The 18,636-nt window shown below is 39.9% G+C and overlaps 1 protein-coding gene across 1 annotated transcript in view; it reads left to right on the forward strand.

Annotated features, from left to right (window-relative positions):
- The window catches only part of TRAPPC8 (trafficking protein particle complex subunit 8), a 108,703-nt gene extending 93,008 nt beyond the window's left edge, over window positions 1-15,695 (forward strand). The window contains exons 27-29 of the mRNA XM_065398689.1: window positions 10,408-10,553; window positions 12,966-13,055; window positions 14,586-15,695. Coding sequence (XP_065254761.1) covers window positions 10,408-10,553; window positions 12,966-13,055; window positions 14,586-14,820 — 471 coding nt within the window. The 3' untranslated portion in view covers window positions 14,821-15,695. The remainder of the gene's footprint in view (window positions 1-10,407; window positions 10,554-12,965; window positions 13,056-14,585) is intronic.
- Window positions 15,696-18,636: the final 2,941 nt, after the last annotated feature.

The raw sequence follows: 18,636 nt of genomic DNA on the forward strand, positions 1-18,636 counted from the left end.
TCCGAGTTCTTAACCATTTCATATCAAAATGCTTATATTTTTGTCATTAGTGTCTTGTAACCGGTCAGCACTTTAAAAAATGCTATTATATAGCTATTTCACTATTTTTATCTAAAATTGTACACATTATAACGTCTTTCATTCTTGTGTAATCCTCATACCATGAAACTGATTTATACAGTGGATTTTGTGACTACTAAAACAAACCTCTGCCATGCTGAAAAGTAGCTTTGTTTTGAGAAATGGCTGAACCATTTTTTACTGAATCTTACCCCCAAAAAATTCAGCCCTGAGCAGACACCTGGCATGGAAAACTATCAAATTTAAGCTATTTTGACTTAAGTTCGCACCTGAAACCAATGGCTTATAAGTGTTGGGGCAACCTTAACTATAGGCCTCACTGTCTGTAACTGAACAGAAGAGATTACAAGGTAGAACCATGCTGCTCAGGGAGAAATTATTCAGCCATAGTTCTAGGGGGTCTCAGAGGAATTGAGCTACAGTAAAGCAGTCATGGTGCCATTTTATTTGTGGTTTGTGTTGGGGTTTTTTCAATTACCCAGTGCTGCTAAACTGAGAACATATAATTGCCTTTCCAGCAGTTGCCAGCAGGAGATTATCATCCACAACTGACTGAACCACAGTAATTTTCAAGGAGACTGTAAAACCAAGATGCTGACAACATGGAGTCCATAATAATTCCAGCAGAACTCTAAAAAACTTAGTGTTATCCTGGACTTGATCAAATTCCAGTACGAATAATTGCATATTACCTGACTGATTAAATTGCACTTGTAACATCAAATGGATACATTTCCTTCTCTAAACTTTTGACCATAAAATTAGGAATTCTAAATCACTCTTCGCTATCCTAGCTAGCACAAGAGTAATAAAATCATATGCTTCAGGGCATAGTTTGTTCCCTGTGGAAATCAAAGATTTCCCCCCCTATATGTACAGTATTTTACCACTGTCTATATATGCATTACGAGGAGACGGGATTTTCACTTTCATATTCTACATTAGGTTTTGGTTACTGTTGGATGCAGAATATTGCACTAGATGGATCAGCTATCTGTTTTGGCACATCTTAGTCGTAATATTTTGTTCTAATAAGTTATAAATAGAAATTATAACTGATAGTGCTGCTACATCCATGTGCTGTGCTCTGACGCATCTAATGTTGCTAAGCAACATTGCTTTTTAAAAACTTGATTCACGTGCAGTAGTGTAGCAGTCTCTTTGATGAACAGACAGTTTTGAATCTGTTTATCCCCTTGGCTTTCCCCACTCCTCCAAGTCTACACATGAGAAACTGCTCTTGAGATAAAATTAGAATCAAAGAATGCCAAATATAGCTTATTCCTTTGAGCAGCCCAAAAAAGAGAGGCGGGGGTGGAAAAAAAAGGAAACTAGGCCAGGTGTGACTGAGTTCTTAAAGAACTAAGTGATATAATACAGTTTCTAGCAATAATATGAAGCAGAAATTAGAAATAGGAACTTATGAATATAAACTGAGGATTGGGTTTTTATTTATAAAACGGAATCAATTCAAGCAAACTACTAATACAGCCAAATATGTGAATAGAGATGTTATGGTAAAAGCTGTCTGGCCTACAAAATTACAAGCTTTGGCAATAAACCTAGCATTTGTACACACACTTTATTTTTTTATATATATTTTTAATATATATATATATATATATATATTAAAAGTGTTCATGCTCTACTGTTACCTTAGGCATCCTAATACTGAACCAGCTATGCCCACGAATATGTAACATTTTTGGACAAAGGTCCATCTATGAAGATACTCATTATAGGATAGGAATTACTGCAATTCAGTGAAAATTAGTTGGGTATTTGTAGGAACCTTCCTTTCCACTGCCTCTAACACTACCATAGTGAAGCTCTTTTTAGCACTTGGAGTCTTACCTGTCGTCTTCATCTGCAGTGACCATTTAGCTTTAGCTAGCCAAAGCTCAAAATGCGGCTACTCCCAATCTATAATTGCCCTGGCTCACTTCAGTTTTCAACAGCTTCATCGTCCTCCCCCTTTGTTTCCCAGCCTACAGTAACCTGAAATCCTTTACTTTTTAATTTTCCACATTCAAGTTCAGCCACTTCTCCATATTATAATATTCCTACTGTTTGTCTAAGCGTTTTTCTCTTGATCACATGGGTAGAAATTAAAGCTAAAGGAATCTCAAGGCCAAAAAGAAAAAAATAGACTGGAAGGGGATTGGGCTGGATAATGTTGCAATTTTAATTAAAAGTAGGGCTCTCAATTGTAGTCAATTCAAGCAATTAATTAAAAAATTAACTTGATTAAAAAATTAATCACGATTAATCAGTTTTATTCACACAGTTAATATAATACCAATTTAAATTTATTATAAATATTTTTGAATGTTTTTCTACATTTTCAAATATATTGATTTCAGTTACAACACAGAATACAAAGTGTACAGTGCTCAATTTATATTATTTTTATTACAAATATTTGCACTATAAAAGAGAGAAATATTTTTCAGTTCACCTCATATTAATACTGTAATGCAGTCTTTTTTGTGAAAGTGCAACTTACAAATGTAGATTTTTTTTTATTTTTTTTTTGCAACATAACTGCACTCAAAAACAAACAATGTAAAACTTTAGCGCCTACAAGGCCATTTAATCCTACTACTTGTTCAGCCAATTGCGAAGACAAACAAATTTGTTTACATTTACAGGAGCTGCCTGCTTCTTATTTACAATGTCACCTGAAAGTGAGAATAGGTATTCACATGGCTCTTTTGTAGCCAGCATTGCAAGGTATTTACGTGCCAGATATGCTAAACATTCATACGCACATTCATGCTTTTGCCACCATTCCAGAAGACATGCTTCCATGCTGATGACTGGTTCTGCACGATAACGATCCAAAGGTTTAGCATTTCAAGCCTCTGCCATACGCTTGAATACAGGTGGTATCTCAGACTGTGGCCTTGCCTAGGCTTGGATTTAAAGATGTGGTTCTTAGCTCTCCACTAGGCTTTAATTCTGCCAGGTTAGCACAAGTTAAAGGTAGTGTGCCTTATCTATAGTAGACTCTTAAAATGTGTCAGCACATGTTAGCTAACACATGCTAATATCACCCCTTTAAATCCAAGTCTAAACAAGACCAAAGACTGGGTTGGAGAAATTTGGTTAGAGAAGGGAACCTTAGGGCAAAAGCTGGTAGCTATGAAGTGACTATTCGTAAGTTATCAGAGGGAGGAGGTAGCTTGTGCCAGTGAAGCTTCATATATGGGATAGGAAATTAGAGGATGAAATTGGGTATCGATGATGGGGTATTCAGGCTAAACATAATTTATAAGAAAGAAGATGTTACAAATCAACACTTTTGGTTTACATCATCAGTCGCTATGGAAAGAACGCAGGAGATCTCCCCCTCTAGTACCCATTTCGAGACACATACTTTGAGGTTGCCATTTTTATATTGTGGGTATTAGTATACTATTATACCGGTGTTTATTAGAGGGTTCTTTACAACATGGGCACACCAGTAAAATGGGTTCCTCTGAGTTTGGTTTTTAATAGTTTAAAAAAATGCACTTTTCAGAGTCCATTCGCTCTCATAATCTCACACTGAAGGCATACAGCTGAATTTGACACACCAATCCTGTCTGTGTTGTTTACTCTTCCAGATAAATAATGTAAAAAGTATTAATTTTAAATTAGGATTGAGCAAAGTACACAATGCAATCTTGTAGAACACCTTTCACAGAGCCTTTATTTCGTATGAATAGTACTTAAAGTTAACACAGGAGAGTAAAAAAGTAGGCCAAGGGATCAGGGGAGGAATAGCTTTAATCTGAGGTTTGAAATGAGAGCTCACTGATTCTAATCAGATTCTCCCGATATTTCCAGTTTCTCCAGATCCCTTTATTTTTGTTCTCACTGGCACTTTACATCACTTAAAATCTGGGATTTTTTCCTTTCCTCCCTAGCTCTTGCTTCCTCTGTCCCACTGGACAGCTGTAGTCAGTTGGCTCAAGAGCCTTCTTTTTGCAGCCCTTGCAGCCTTCCTATTTATCTCAATCTTTCAAACTCCGCTAAGAGCATGTATTTTTCTCCTTGGAACTGCACGAGACTTGTGTAAACTTATCTTGAGTATTCTTTTTGCTAAATACATCAGTTAATTTTAAAAACAAGTATTTTTAACATTATCTGGAAAAGGTGTAAATAGCATATAGACATCGCCAAGTGACTGGGAGGCATTGCCATTGAAATCTATAGACTTGAAGGTGCCCAACACCTCTTGAGATCATGTTCATTGAACAAAAACTTCAAACTGATTTAAATAGTTGAAGGTGAATGTGTTTTTAAAAAAAGATTCTACCTCCTTTTGGCACCCATCTTGTTGAAAAGCAGCACCTTGTGACACTTGGGAGACCTTTACAAGTGTACCAAGTCTGCTTTAATACTGACTTAACAATTAAAACTTGGTTTGAACACATTAATTCTTAGTCTTCGTATAAGTCAATATTTAATGCAGGATGGAGATTGTAGTGTGGTTGCAAAAAACATTCTAAAACCTCGCTGAAGAAACCAGCACAAGGTACATGGTCATTAGTAGTACAGGTGAGGGTAAACTCATTTGAAATACAAGCAACGGAGATCAGGTATTAGCAAAGATCTTTACATTTTTTCTCAGTAAAATTAAAAATGTGTTTTTCAGTTAATCTGAAGTTGAATGGTAACAATGTTTCCAATGTTAATTATATGAATCCTTTTTCAGGCTAACATTCATGGATGAGATTTCCCAATTTTTGTGATTCATTTGCCTAACAAAGGGGTTTCTTAGCTTCATCATTCTGATGCAGCAGTTATTCTCACAGTTAATAGGAGGAATAGTAGTTGTTTTATATTTGAATGTTCCCATTTCCATTGGTTTTTAGGAGGGTAATTGTGGGAGCTAATGTAATTGGTTCCTTTAGTGCTGGCTTGTAATATTGAACGACTCATTTTCAAAAACTGTAATTTAGAAAAAGTCAAATGATCCTGATTCTCCACATCTTTTTTGACTCCCACCATTCATATCATTTATGGTAAAAACCCATTCTGCCTGCCTCTTCAGAAGATGCTTACGCACTAGTTCTGGAGTGGACAGTTACGATTTAAAGTTCAAAACATTTGTGAGGTTTTTTTAAGTCAGTAGCCAGAATTTATTTAATCTGGGTATGAATCCGTTTTTATCAAATTTACATGAATGGGATTATATGAGAAAGCTAGTGCAATTAGCACTAGAGTATATTTTAGCCATAATATTTTGTTTTGAAGATGGTTTTTGAGTTTATACAAAGGTTCTCGTTGTTTTAACAGAATTATTGATATTCGTTCCAAGTATCAGAGGGGTAGCTGTGTTAGTCTGTATCCACAAAAACAATGAGGAGTCTGGTGGCACCTTAAAGACTAACAGATTTATTTGGACATAAGCTTTCATGGGTAAAAAACCCCACTTCTTGAGATGCATGGAGTGAAAATTACAGATACAGGGATAAATATACTGGCACATGAAGAGAAGGGAGTTACCTTACAAGTGGAGAACCAGTTTCCATCCAGGACACATCACACGATCCATCGTCTACAGCCAAGCCCTAAGATACAACCACACTTGCTCCAATCCCTCAGAGACAAACACCTACAAGATCTTTATCAAGCATTCTTAAAACAACAATACCCACCTGGGGAAGTGAGGGAACAGATTGACAGAGCAAGCCGGGTACCCAGAAGTCACCTACCATAGGACAGGCCCAACAAGGAAAATAACAGAACACCATTGGCCATCACATAGAGCCCCCAGTTAAAACCACTCCAACACATCATCAGCTATCTATAACCTATCCTGGAAAATGATCCCTAACTCTCACAGACCTTGGGAGGCAGCCCAGTCCTCGCTTACAGACAGCCCCCCAACCTGAAGCAAATACTCACCAGCAGCTACACACCACACAACAGAAACACTAACTTGTAACAAACCCTGTTGCCTACTCTGTCCCCATATCTACTCTAGCAACACCATCAGAGGACCCAACCACATCAGTCACACCATCAGGGGCTCATTCACCTGCACATCTACTAATGTGATATATGCCATTGTGTCAGCGGTGCTCGTCTGCCATGTACATTGGCCAAACCAGACAGTCTCTACATAAATGGACACAAATCAGACATCAGCAATGGTAACATACAAAAGCCAGTAGGCGAACACTTCAGTCTCCCTGGACATTCAATAACAGATTTAAAAGTAGCCATCCTTCAACAAAAAAACTTCAAAAACAGACTTCAGAGGGAAACTGCAGAGCTACAATTCATTTGCAAACTTAACACCATTAATTTGGGTTTGAATAGGGACTGGGACTGGCTCAGTACAAAAGCAATTTTTCCTCTCTCGGTATTGACACCTCCTCATCAATTATTGGGAGTGGACCACATCCACGGTGACTGAATTGGCCTTGTCAACACTGGTTCTCCACTTGTAACATAACTCCCTTCTCTTCATGTGCCAGTATGTTTATGCCTGCATCTGTAATTTTCACTCCATGCATCTGAAGAAGTGGGTTTTTTTTTTACCCACGAAAGCTTATGCCCAAATAAATCTGTTAGTCTTTAAGGTGCCACTTTTTCTTACAAGCTGACAATTGTGTGGTTTATGCAGTGTTGTTTGTAGACTTGTTTGTCCCAAGATATTAGAAAGACAAGGTGGGTGAGGTAATATCTTTTAATTGGACTAACAGAAGTTGGTCTCGTAAAAGATATTACCTCACCCACCTTGTGTCTCTAATTGTCTGGTTTCTTATCTAGATTTTCCTAAACTCTCCAGGTTGCTTAAAAAGGAAACTCAGTGAGACTCTGAGTGCTTGTGTTTTGAAAGCCTTTCCGCCCAAATATAAAAACTATGGGTGGAATCCAGGCCCTATTGAAGTCAATGGGAGTTTTGCCATGACTTCAGCGTAGCCAGTACTTCATCCTCTGGGTACAAAGAGGGTTGTCAAAGTGATGTCTTATTTAGGAACCAAAAGACTAATCTTAAATCTGGGGTGTTAAATTGTCCAATTTCAATCTGTTGCCAGTCCTTCAGCACCAAGGTAATGTTGCTTTGAACTAAGGGTTTCAAACATGTTAAATTAATCAAATAATGAAATGTAATGATGCCAGACTTACTTTGTCTACCTGCTTTTCTGTAACTTATCCTATTGATTTTTGTCTGTCTGTTCAGATAAATTTTGATATTTGTTTTTTGTAGGGTTTTAAAAAAATACTCGGGAATTCTGATTGGGAGGACTTGGAACAGGTAACTGACTTTAGGGGGAAGAGCAATTTCTAGGGTGTTGATATATGCTATCCAAGATAATATTGAATATTCCCCAATTAGATAAATCTTCGAACCTTCCGTCCCCACCCTCCATGGAGTCGTATAGTCTCTAAATATAGCTAGAGTTACACATGGTGTCACCTTTCAGCAAGATGGATTCCATTACAGCAGGACCAGAAATGCCAACTGAATTAAAAAGATAGTTTCCAACTATATTCCATTGTTAATAAGAGTATTCTTCTTGCTTCTTGAGCATTTAGGTTGCTGGTCTGAGTGCAATGAATTAGTTTTGGTTTAAAGGGCATAATCTTAAATTTTTTCAAGCATATGCTGTCATCTGATGACCTATGCCTAGTACAACCAGACCTGGGGATGCTACTATAATGCAAATAATTAATAATTATTTAAATTTCCTGATTGAAATTCTAACACCATTGAAGTCAGTGGCAAAGCTCCCATTGACTTCAGTGGGGGCCGGGATTTTCCCTGCTATCTTTTATTGACTCAAGTCACAATCTCAATGTGTTTCTCGTAGTGTTTTGTCTTCAGTATTTTAAGAAAATATTGTAATATAAGTTGTTGACACAAGCGCAGCAATAAGCTAAGAATACTATAACTGTTTCTAAGTGTAGTGCAGAAATGGGATTCATCAATCAACTCCTTATACTTAGCAGCTGCTGACGTTCATTACTGTGAATGCATTTTATGTCACTAATTATTGACTCTGCATCAACGGTTCATAAGTGAATGAGGAAAGCTAACCCCTCCTAAGTAACTTTTTGATTGGAGTAGATAACAGACTGGATGGTGTTGAACAAGTACCATATCATCTAGATCAGGGGTCGACAACCTATGGTACATGTGCCAAAGACAGCACGCGAGCTGATCTTTAATGACACGCTGGTGCCTGCCAGGGTCCCGGCAGGCAGCCGCGTGCCATTAAAAATCCTGCCTGGCCCGGCCCGCTCTTCTCCACCCTCTGCCCCCTCCTGTGGGGGCAGGGGGCAGAAGCTTGGTCCTGCTGGCTCCCCTGCGTCTTCCCACAGTGTGCTGGGTTCCTGCCCCTCCTCCCTCCCTGCCGGCCGATCAGCTGATGGCCCTTTCAAGGGAGGGGGTGGGGGAGGAGCGGAGTCAGTGTGCTCGCTGCTCCCCGCAGAGGCAGAGAAGAAGCGGGAGCAGGGCCTTGGGGAAGGGGGGGATGTGGAAGCAGGGCATATCCCCTCCAGCCCTCTGCCGTGAGCACCCCATGACCCCACCCCACACACCCAGCCCTCTGCCCTGAGCCCTGCAGCCCCGCACCCCCCCCCCCAGGCCCCTGTGCCCCCCTCACACACACCCAGCCCTCTGCTTGACTCCTTTACCCCCCCCCACAACCCCAGCCCTCACTCTGGCACCCCCACACATACCCAGGCCCCCCAGGCCCTGACACCTGCACCCCCACACATACCCAGGCCCCCCAGGCCCTGACACCTGCACCCCCTCACATGCCCGCAGCCCTCTGCCCTGACTCTTGCACGCCTCCCATGCACCCCCCCACATCCTGACTCTTGCACCCTCCACATCCCCACCCCCACCCTGAGCACCAAACGGGAGCTCCTGCACACCCCCCCCCCCCACATTCCCACCTGCATCCCTCGCACCAAATGGGAGCTGCCCAGGTAAGCACTCCACACCCAAACCTCCTGCCCCAACCCTGAGCCCCCTCCCCTCATTCTAGCTCCCGGCCAGACCCTACACCCCAACCCCCAGCCCTGTGCTCAGTGCACTCCCACTCTCAGCTCAGTGCAGAGAGAGAGGAAGAGAATGGGCCAAAACCAAGGAGAAGGTAGGTACCCACTGTATGTCGTCAGGGCCGGGACCCCAAACCGGCAGCGGACTGAGCGGGTACGGCAGCCGGGATCCCAGCTGGCAGGAGCCGGCGGATGGAACCCCTGAGTGGCAGCGGGCTGAGCCGCTCAGCCCACTGCCGGTCTGGGTTCCTGGCCGCCGGCCCCGCACAGCCCGCTGCTAGTCTGGGGTTCTGGCTGCCGGCCCCTTGCCAGCCGGGGTCCCGGCCGCAGGCCCGCTCAGCCTGCTGCCGGCCTAGGTGAACGGAACCCCAGACCAGCAGCGGGCTGAGCGGGCCGGTGGCGTAAGATCAACATTTTAATTTAATTTTAAATGAAGCTTCTTAAACATTTTCAAAACCTTGTTTATTTTACAATACAACAATAGTTTAGTTATATAATATATAGACTTATAGAGAGAGACCTTCTAAAAAGCATTAAAATGTATTACTGGCACGTGAAACCTTAAATTAAACGAATAAATGAAGACTCGGCACACCGCTTCTGAAAGGTTGCCGACCCCGATCTAGATTCTGGACCAGATGCAGTCAGGGTGATGCACTGAAGTTGCATTTTTCCACATCATCTAATCCCCTCTCTCCTGGAGGTTGTACTTCACCACCTGCCTTCCCTTGGGCTTTCCACTCTTTGGAGGGGAAGGTAGTTTTCATTTTTGAAGGAGCTTACTAGGCTCCAGCTTTAGAGATGTACTGTATTAACACATGTTCCCTTCCCACCCAGTGCCACCCACTTTTGGGGTTTTCCTGGCTACCTACAGTTCCTTGGTGGCAACCTCCCCATGGTAGACTTTTCACTGTATCTGCTTGGGTTTTTGTGAAAACCCAAGATGAACTTGGTGCAGTCTAAACATTGTTCTATTTTTATCTTACCAGTAATACATATTTGCAGAACTCTTAACACATTGGTTTAAAAAAGCAGTTTTGGGAGAAGGAAATTTAATAGTTTGCCTGTGATATAGCACCCCCATCATAAGAATTGAGGAAGTGGTGCACCTAAAACAGTAAGACACAGTAATTTCCTTAATTGCCTCCTGTAAACATTGTGAGACAATAGTGTAATCTGTTGGAAGCTAGTTCTTAAGAGAAAATGGTACCTTCAAGTTAACATCTGTCTGGTTAATCCCTTGTTGTACAGTGTGTCGTGTTAGTGTATTTATAAGAGTATTTTAAATGAAGTTGTCTGAATATTTGTGTGTTCTAGGAATCACCAGAAATGGTTCTCTTAAAGTTTTTTCGACCAGAAAACACTTCACTACCCACAAGACCAACACCAGAACAGCTTTCTAACCTTATCAAGACTAGTCTTCATTATCCAGAGTCCTTTAATCACTCATTTCATCAGAAAAGGTTTGATTAATGTTAGCTTTTAAAATGTTTCAAGATTCCTTTAGGAAACTATTTTTTTCCCATTTCTTTAATAAAAATCCTTTTTAGATTTTGCTCTGTGGAAGGATGAAATAAAGTGATAAAACAAGGAAAAATTGCCATGAGCAAGGAAAAATTCAACACAAACACAGGCTATAAAGCAAAAAAATGTTTTTTTTTGTAAATGTATTGGTAAAATTGCAACACAATAGCATTTTCTAGCAGTTGAAGATGGGACACATGAAATGAAAATGAAGTACTATAGATCAGAAAGGTCAATTACTTTTTATCAAGATCCAGATTTCTTGGTCAAGATCCAGACTCCAGAGAAAATAATAATAAAAAAACAATAATGATAAAATTGAAAGGTTTTGGGGTCCATTCAAACGCATCTGGTAGTCCGAATTTGGCCCGTGGTCTGCCTGTTGACTACCCCTGCTATAGATAATTTAGCTTTAAAAATGAATAGGAATGTTAAGTTAGATAACTCATTAAGTAACTAATGAAAGTAATGATGAAGAAATCTATAATATCTTTGTCTTCACAGCCTGAGAAAATCACAGCATAAACAATCATTAAGTGCGTTGAAAATGAATACTATATGCTGCAAAATGACAATATTTGAATGAACAGATAAAAACTTCTTGCTCAAGTTATTAATTTTTATTTATTATGTCAGTAGCATATCCAAATTTTCTAAATGTTAACATGGGTTAGGTATAAACTATTGCAGGAAAAGGATGTTTAACATGGCTGAAATTGGAGACTTAGTGTAGTAACAATGAACTAAAGCACTTGTACAAAAGCTTTTTCATTTTGATAATTGTGTTCCTGTAGCTTCTACTTTGTGGTTATGCATGTCTTATTGAATTGACAGTCTTGTCAATTTTTTGGTAAGCATTACACTACAAAAATAAAGGGAACTAGTTTAGGTTTCAAATTTATATTGCTTTGAAATTTTATTTACAAAATTTGATAATAATTGTTAGCAAAAAATCTTTCGTTTTTAGAATGTATACATTTCCTTGTTGTGCTTTGACAACTTAACTATTACATTCTTATACTACTACAATAGATATTGAAGTGAAACTAACTAGCATAAGTGGAATGATGTGCAAAAATTGTTTTAATTATGAGAGCCTCCACTTATTCAAATAGGGGTCTAATTCTGGTCATATTCCAATTTGGGTTATGTGCTTACTACCTAAATTCCCCCTGCAGTGGTCAATCTTGAAGGCAGTCTTTACTTCCTGTCTTAAAGTGTTTACTGCTAAGCAATCCCAGTGATGCATTTCAGTGGTGAAGTGATACCGCTAGTTCATGGTCCCCAAACTATGGGGCGCGACCCTCTAGGGGGTTGCGGAGGAACGTTCGGAGGTGCGGCGGGACCCAAGCCAGTCCCCATACGGGGGTTGGGGAGGGAGCCACCACCCAGTCCCACTCCTCCAACTCTGCTCCAGCCCGCCCCCAGTTGTGATCCCGGCCCCACCCCAGCTCCCCGGCTCTGCTCCTGGCCCCATCCCCGGCCACAGCTCCATTCCTGACCCAGCCTCGGCTCCCTTACCCTTCCCGGGGGCCAGGGGGAGCAGACAGGAGTAAGGGGGGGCACGACCCTGAAAAGTTTGTGTATAAAGGTGCTGTGGGATCCTTCTGGAAGGAGTGTTCTGTATAAAAGCATTAGTGTTAATAAGTGTATTCGGGTAGTATTCTTCAGGATATTAAATACAAAGCAATGCCTACATTTTAAAAAACAACGTGCAATAAGTTGGACTCGAATGTCCGTACTTCTTCAGCTTTAGCTGAGCATTGTACGCCTACCCTGGCTAAAATGCCTGTATTTCTTCAGGCCACTAAAGCAAATAGTTTAAATAGCCCTTTTAGTCAACAATATGCAGAAGGGCATAGAAGTATATGGAGAGAAAGTGTAAAGAGGATATTGTAGCAAGTCAAAATTTAGACCAGCATGTTGGGTCAAATGTTCTTTCACATTCTAAAATTTTTTATTAATGCACCTTGTTGTACATGATTTTTATAGAAAGCTTGCAAAAATCAAGCTATGCTATGAACTATTGCTTTACCAGGTCTCATTTAGACAAACTGAGGAGATCGTTTCAACACTGACTTATAATTTTTTTCTCTGAGGTCACAATCATAAATATACTTCAATTAATTTCCTTTTTCAGAAGTCAAAATGATTATCTGACAGCATGTAAGAGCTGATATTAGACTGTAATAATGTCATACAAAATACCGCTATGTATTTTAATGTTTATATGATTGAGTAATTAAGGACATAAGAATTTGTTTTAAATAGATTTGTTACATTTTGTAATTCTGAAGACTGACCAGTGATGTGTATAAATCTTGCATTGTAAAACAAATTTTCTCTTGCAGCCTTTGTTTAGTACCTGTCACTCTTCTACTTTCCAATTGTTCTGAGGCTGATGTTGATGTAATAATTGACTTGCGGCATAAAACAACAAGGTAGTAAACTTCTAAATGTTAAATTAAAACCAATTTGATATTTCTTGTGAACACTTATTGCTACTGAGATCTCTTAATCTGATTTTATTAACATCATTTTATCAAGTGTGTATTAAATGTATCAAATATTTAGGATAGGACTTTCATCCTCCCTGTGTTCCCATTGGTGTCTCATCATCTCAATGGGAGCATAATTAAATCAATGTGAGTATTTTTCAAAAACCCATGTTCATTTGGAAGTAAAACAGAAATTGATTGTATTGCCAAGCGGGCTGGGAGTAATGACTGGATTATAAAGAAAAGTGAGACAACAATATTTATTTTTTGCTGTTTAAATCTCCTTGTTTTGGGGAAATGTTTCCTACAATGAAGGTATCTGCAAAATGAGAGGAACATCAACAACAGATGCTGTTTTCATTAAAAAATTAATTTTGTTTGACACAGTTTCTCAACGGTAACAAAAGTTATCTTTTGAAATACTAAAATATAGTTTCATCTAAAATTATTTTAAAATGTTGTACAGTAAGAGTGCATTTGTTTTTAAAATGTGTAGATAATTGCTACGTTTGTTAGAATTACTGTGTAGAAATCATATTCTAGGATAAGCAATACAAAATTCGACAAATTACTTCTCATCCTAACAAAAAGTATAACTTCTTTAACAGCACTTATCACAAGTTCTTAGATTTTATCCACTGCTGCACGTGACTATAGTTTTTACTTGGAAATATAGCAATTCATCTGTGTTCGAAATTATCAGTAACATTGGGGAAAAACATTTAAAAACAAATAATGAGATTTTTAAAATAAAAGTTGTATAAAAAGAGGCAAACATCAGATACCTTTGATGCACTACCTATAGTAGAGCTGGTTGAATTCTGTATATAATTTATTCTCTTGGAATATTTTATTCCACAGTCTGTGTAAGTGGTTGAATACCAAAAAATATTCAACGTGCCTGATTGTCATCAAACTTGACTTAGTGTAATTAAATAGCTGAATAGTATTCTCAGTAACGGTCCCAATTAGGCATTCTTAGAAGTTTCTCAGAGATGGGTTTTGAAGGGCAATAATTGGGACAGAATTAGCAAAACTCAATGTAATCAGAATGCATTTGCCCAGTGCCAAGGGGTTGTCCGGTGTATTTAACCAGATGGGTATGAAACTCAGCGTGCCAGGCTTTTAATACAAATGTTGACAGATAGAAGATAGTAAGGACAGTAGTCCACCAGGAAATCCCAATTAAACAATTTGTAAAGAACTAATATATCAATGAGTTAATAGAATTAATGTAGAGCTGAGCACTAGTCAGCTCATCTGGTCACTTTTCAAAAACATCAGACAGCCAAAACACCAGAGAGACAGTGCATTTGCATGCCACTTAATACAGGAAACATATTACACAGTGAAGCAAAATTTTTCGTAGGACTGTCATTTTGAATGGGTGCATGTTTGGTAGACACTTAAGCATAAGAGGATCAAAAGTAGATATCTGATTTTTTTATTCCCCCCCCCCCCTCTCTCTTTCAGTCCAGAAGCACTAGAAATCCATGGTTCTTTCACGTGGCTTGGGCAAACACAGTACAAACTTCAGCTTAAAAGCCAGGAGGTCTACAGCTTGCAGTTGAAAGCTTGCTTTGTTCGTACAGGAGTCTATAATCTTGGAACTCACAGAGTATTTGCCAAGTTAGCCGACCAAGTTACTTTGTTTGAAACAAGTCAGCAGAACTCCATGCCAGCACTGATCATCATCAGTAACATTTGACCACTTACTAAAAGATCATACTAAAAACCAAAAGAATCTGATTTTTCTTATTCTGCGGATTGACATTTATTCCAGTTTTGGAATGTGTTACCCCAACATCTAACTTGTTACAAAAGATTGTGTAGGAGACAATAGCAAAATATTCAGACTACTTGCCATTTTGTTTCTTAAGGCAAAGCACGTTGGACAGAAAATGCATATATCCTTTTTAATGTCTCTTGCATCTCTGGTAATTTATACTCATAACACTGAACTAAAATACCCCTTATAAAACCGTTTGAATTAACTTGTGTATCCCAGGCTCTGTCCAAATAATAATAATAATAAAAAAGCAGCTTGACTGCTGTTACAACTTCCAGCATGATGTTTTAAATATATTTTGTGGCTATATTAAAAGACAGTTCAGAAGACAACCCTTGTTGTCTTTTTTCCTGACTTAAGCCATTATTCATCAGAAATGCCAGCCTTACTGTGAAGTTTGATAGGTTGTTAAATACAATTTATGCTGGGGGTTTTTTTGTTTGGGTTTTTTTTTTCGCTTTTCAGTTTTTAAAATTAGTTTGGGGCTTTGTTATTGTGTCCTCATGTTCTGATAGCCAGTGAGCCTTATGGCTTACACACAACTTCACCGAAGATGTTCTGAAAATAATTTTGAAACCAATTTGAGTGTTTTCTCATTCATCTCGATACAGAATGCACTATTACACAACCATGAGATTGTCATTTAAATTGTCATTCACTTTATTATGTAACTATAACAACTGAGTTGATCTGTTTTAAAAAAATCTACTCAAGTTAATTAAGCTTTTCAAGAAATGTATTATATTTATAACAAATGTACTGTAAATAGAATAAAACATACACCATATTCACTGTATAGACTTCCGTTGCATACTTTTCTCGCATCTTATCTACAGCAGTAGCCTGTCAACAAAGATTGCCTTAATTAGAAGCTGTTTGCTAGTGTAAATAACAGTGGTGCAATGCATCCACACTAGACATGCTGGTTTAGGTGCAGTTCCAGCCCACATATGCATACAGAGTTCTAGTCAAAAGTTGCAGTTGCTGTTTGTCAGAACCCTGCTTGGAGTGTCCTCTTGCAACAGGCCACGGTACAAATATGCACCTACCTTTGTTTCCTCTTCTGTTTTACCATGAAAGGATCAGTCTCTTTTCAATACAAAGTTTCATCTCTGGGCATAATTTATTTCCCTAAAATCCTTGTAGTAAAACCATTATCAGCAAACTTACAGTAAACGTGAAGGTGCATAGAAATCTCCAGGGACATCATTCAGAGACACCCACCTTGGAGATCACCAGCACTCATTTCCCAGTTCTTTCTGGTTTTGTTCCAGGGTCCCACTCTCCAGGCCCTTCCCCCTGAGAGTGACCAGTTTCATGACTCACCTATTCAGACACAGTCCAACAGCTCACATCCCTTTTCAGCCTCATGGTATTGACTCTCTGGCTCAGGAAGATCTGCAGGGTAGGTCATCTGCTGGCTTGTAGCCTTTAGCCCTTCTCACCTTCCCTCCACAGGTTCTCTGGCTAAGGACCATCAGCAAACTAGCCTGTTCGCCAGCCTCTAGGCCAATCCCTCACTCTTCCCAGGGAGGGCTTGCAGAGCTTTCTGCACTTTGCAGATTGTCTCTCAGAAGTGGCTTTCACCAGCCTGTTTTCTTTGCTCCTCCAGTCTGTGGTTTCAGGCAGCCCTGACTAACCAGGTCTCTCCTCAGATTTTCCCTGATCTTTTAAAGCCCCAGGTGCTCCCCCGCCTCCCCAGTTGGCTAAACTGGAAGCACATGTTCATAGATTCTAAGGCCAGAAGGGACCATTGTGATCATCTGGTCTGACCTGTATGACACAGGCCATAGACCTTCTGCAAAATAATTCCTTGGGTATATCTTTTAGAAAAACAGCGCATCTTGATTTAAAAATTTCCAGTGATGGAGATTCCACCATGGCCCTGGGTACATTGTTTCAATGTTTAATTACTCTCACCATTAAAAATTTAGACCTTATTTTCAATCTGAATTTGGCTAGCTTCAACTTTTGGTAGAGGAGAACTGGACATGCTGGACACTTAAGAAGAACATAAGAACAGCCATACTGGATCAAACCAAAGGTCCATCAAGCCCAGTATCCTGTCCTCTGACAGTGGCCAATGGCAGGTGCCCCAAAGGGAATGTACAGAGAGGTTATCATCAAGTGATCCATGCCCTGTCACCCAATCCCAACTTCTGGCAAACAGAGGCTAGGGACAACATTCCTGCCCATCCTGGCCAATAGGGACCAGCTACCCTGTGACATCAGTGTACTGCTCTGAGTCCCCTGGTTCTTGGCACAACTCTCTGAATCCAATGGGATGGCAAAGCTCAAGTAGCTGCCATGTGCTAGGGATTTCTGCCCTTACTTGGAATGAAGGTCACGCAGTGGAACATGGAGGGCTTTATGGAAAGGGCCACCAAATGTCAGTCAAGTGGAGCCAAACCAAGTGCAAGAAGGAGGGAGCTGCCATTGATTGTGGAAGCAGAGTTGGGAAGGAAAGGATCTTAAGGAGGTAGGGGAAAGTCTACACTTCTGCCCTCATGTGAGGCTGCATCCACCAGTCTTCCAATAATGAAGGTACCTACATAAATGCAGAAGACTCTCCGTCCAACCCCATACATGCAAGACTCTCCAACTGGGTTACACTATATGTGTCATTGTTTTCTTTGTAATTTGCCAGATGGATGCTATCCAGTAGCATCCGGGGCTCTGTGGCTGGGGAAAACCCAAGAATATGCTCCAGTTCATTAAAAAATGGGTAGGGTTTCCTCCCTGCCAATGAGGTGGCTATTGGCATCCTAGCCTTGTTACATAGCATCTTCAGTCCTCTTATTTTCTCCTGGCACTGTTTACTGAAGTGACTAATACCATGTTCAACAAGGCATTTGGATATCCAGTCAGAGGCCAGGGTGTTTCAAATTAGGGTTTAGCTATAACTGAATCGTTCTCACCCCATATACTCATAAGTGTGCAGATGTCAGCCTTGGGCCAGTTGGCACATGATGCTCTTCAGACACATGTTTTGAAATCTGCTTTCTTTAAACACACTGATTGATTGCAAAGAATTGGCAAGAAATAGGACCCAGTGCTATTGTACAGGGTAAGGGGGCTTATGGCAAACTTGACCCTGCTCAGCTGGGTACAGAAACTCTGCTAGACAGGCCACGTATACAATGAGTGGTGTACTGTGGGACCGTAGTCAGAGGACTCTTGGAACCCCTCAGGTTAATAAGCCAGCACTTGCCAGTGTGAACTCCCATGCACTGCTGGGAGCATGTTATATGTGGTGAGTTAATGGTATGCTAGGAGTCTAAACAATGGCTAGCATACTAAACTTCTGTAGTGTAGACAGACTTGCAGCTGCCATTGGAACATGATGCATCAACATTGATACTTCCATGTTCTCACTCTATCTAGGAGTCCAATGAATATATCTTTTGAATGAATGCTGGGTCTTTAGATGGAAAAGCTGACAAATATTAAGCTCTGCAATATTTACTCATAGATCTGATTTATAGGGCTAGGACCTCATCATTAGCGGAGAGAAATTTTTTTCAGTATATTACTACATAGTTAAAAGGAAATGTGCTGATTGTTTTTGCTCAGCACAGCTGTATGAAAGGTCCTATTGAGAAGCACTTTTTGCAATATTTTAACCGAAAAGGACAAAAGATTTTAATTCTGAGCTAACTGCTCATGACAACAGCCTTGCTCAAAAGCAATACTTATGTTTCTAGCAGTATGGGATCCCGGTACTTTAGATTATGA

This window comes from Emys orbicularis, chromosome 2 (genome assembly GCF_028017835.1).
Source record: "Emys orbicularis isolate rEmyOrb1 chromosome 2, rEmyOrb1.hap1, whole genome shotgun sequence".
Taxonomy (NCBI): domain Eukaryota; kingdom Metazoa; phylum Chordata; order Testudines; family Emydidae; genus Emys; species Emys orbicularis.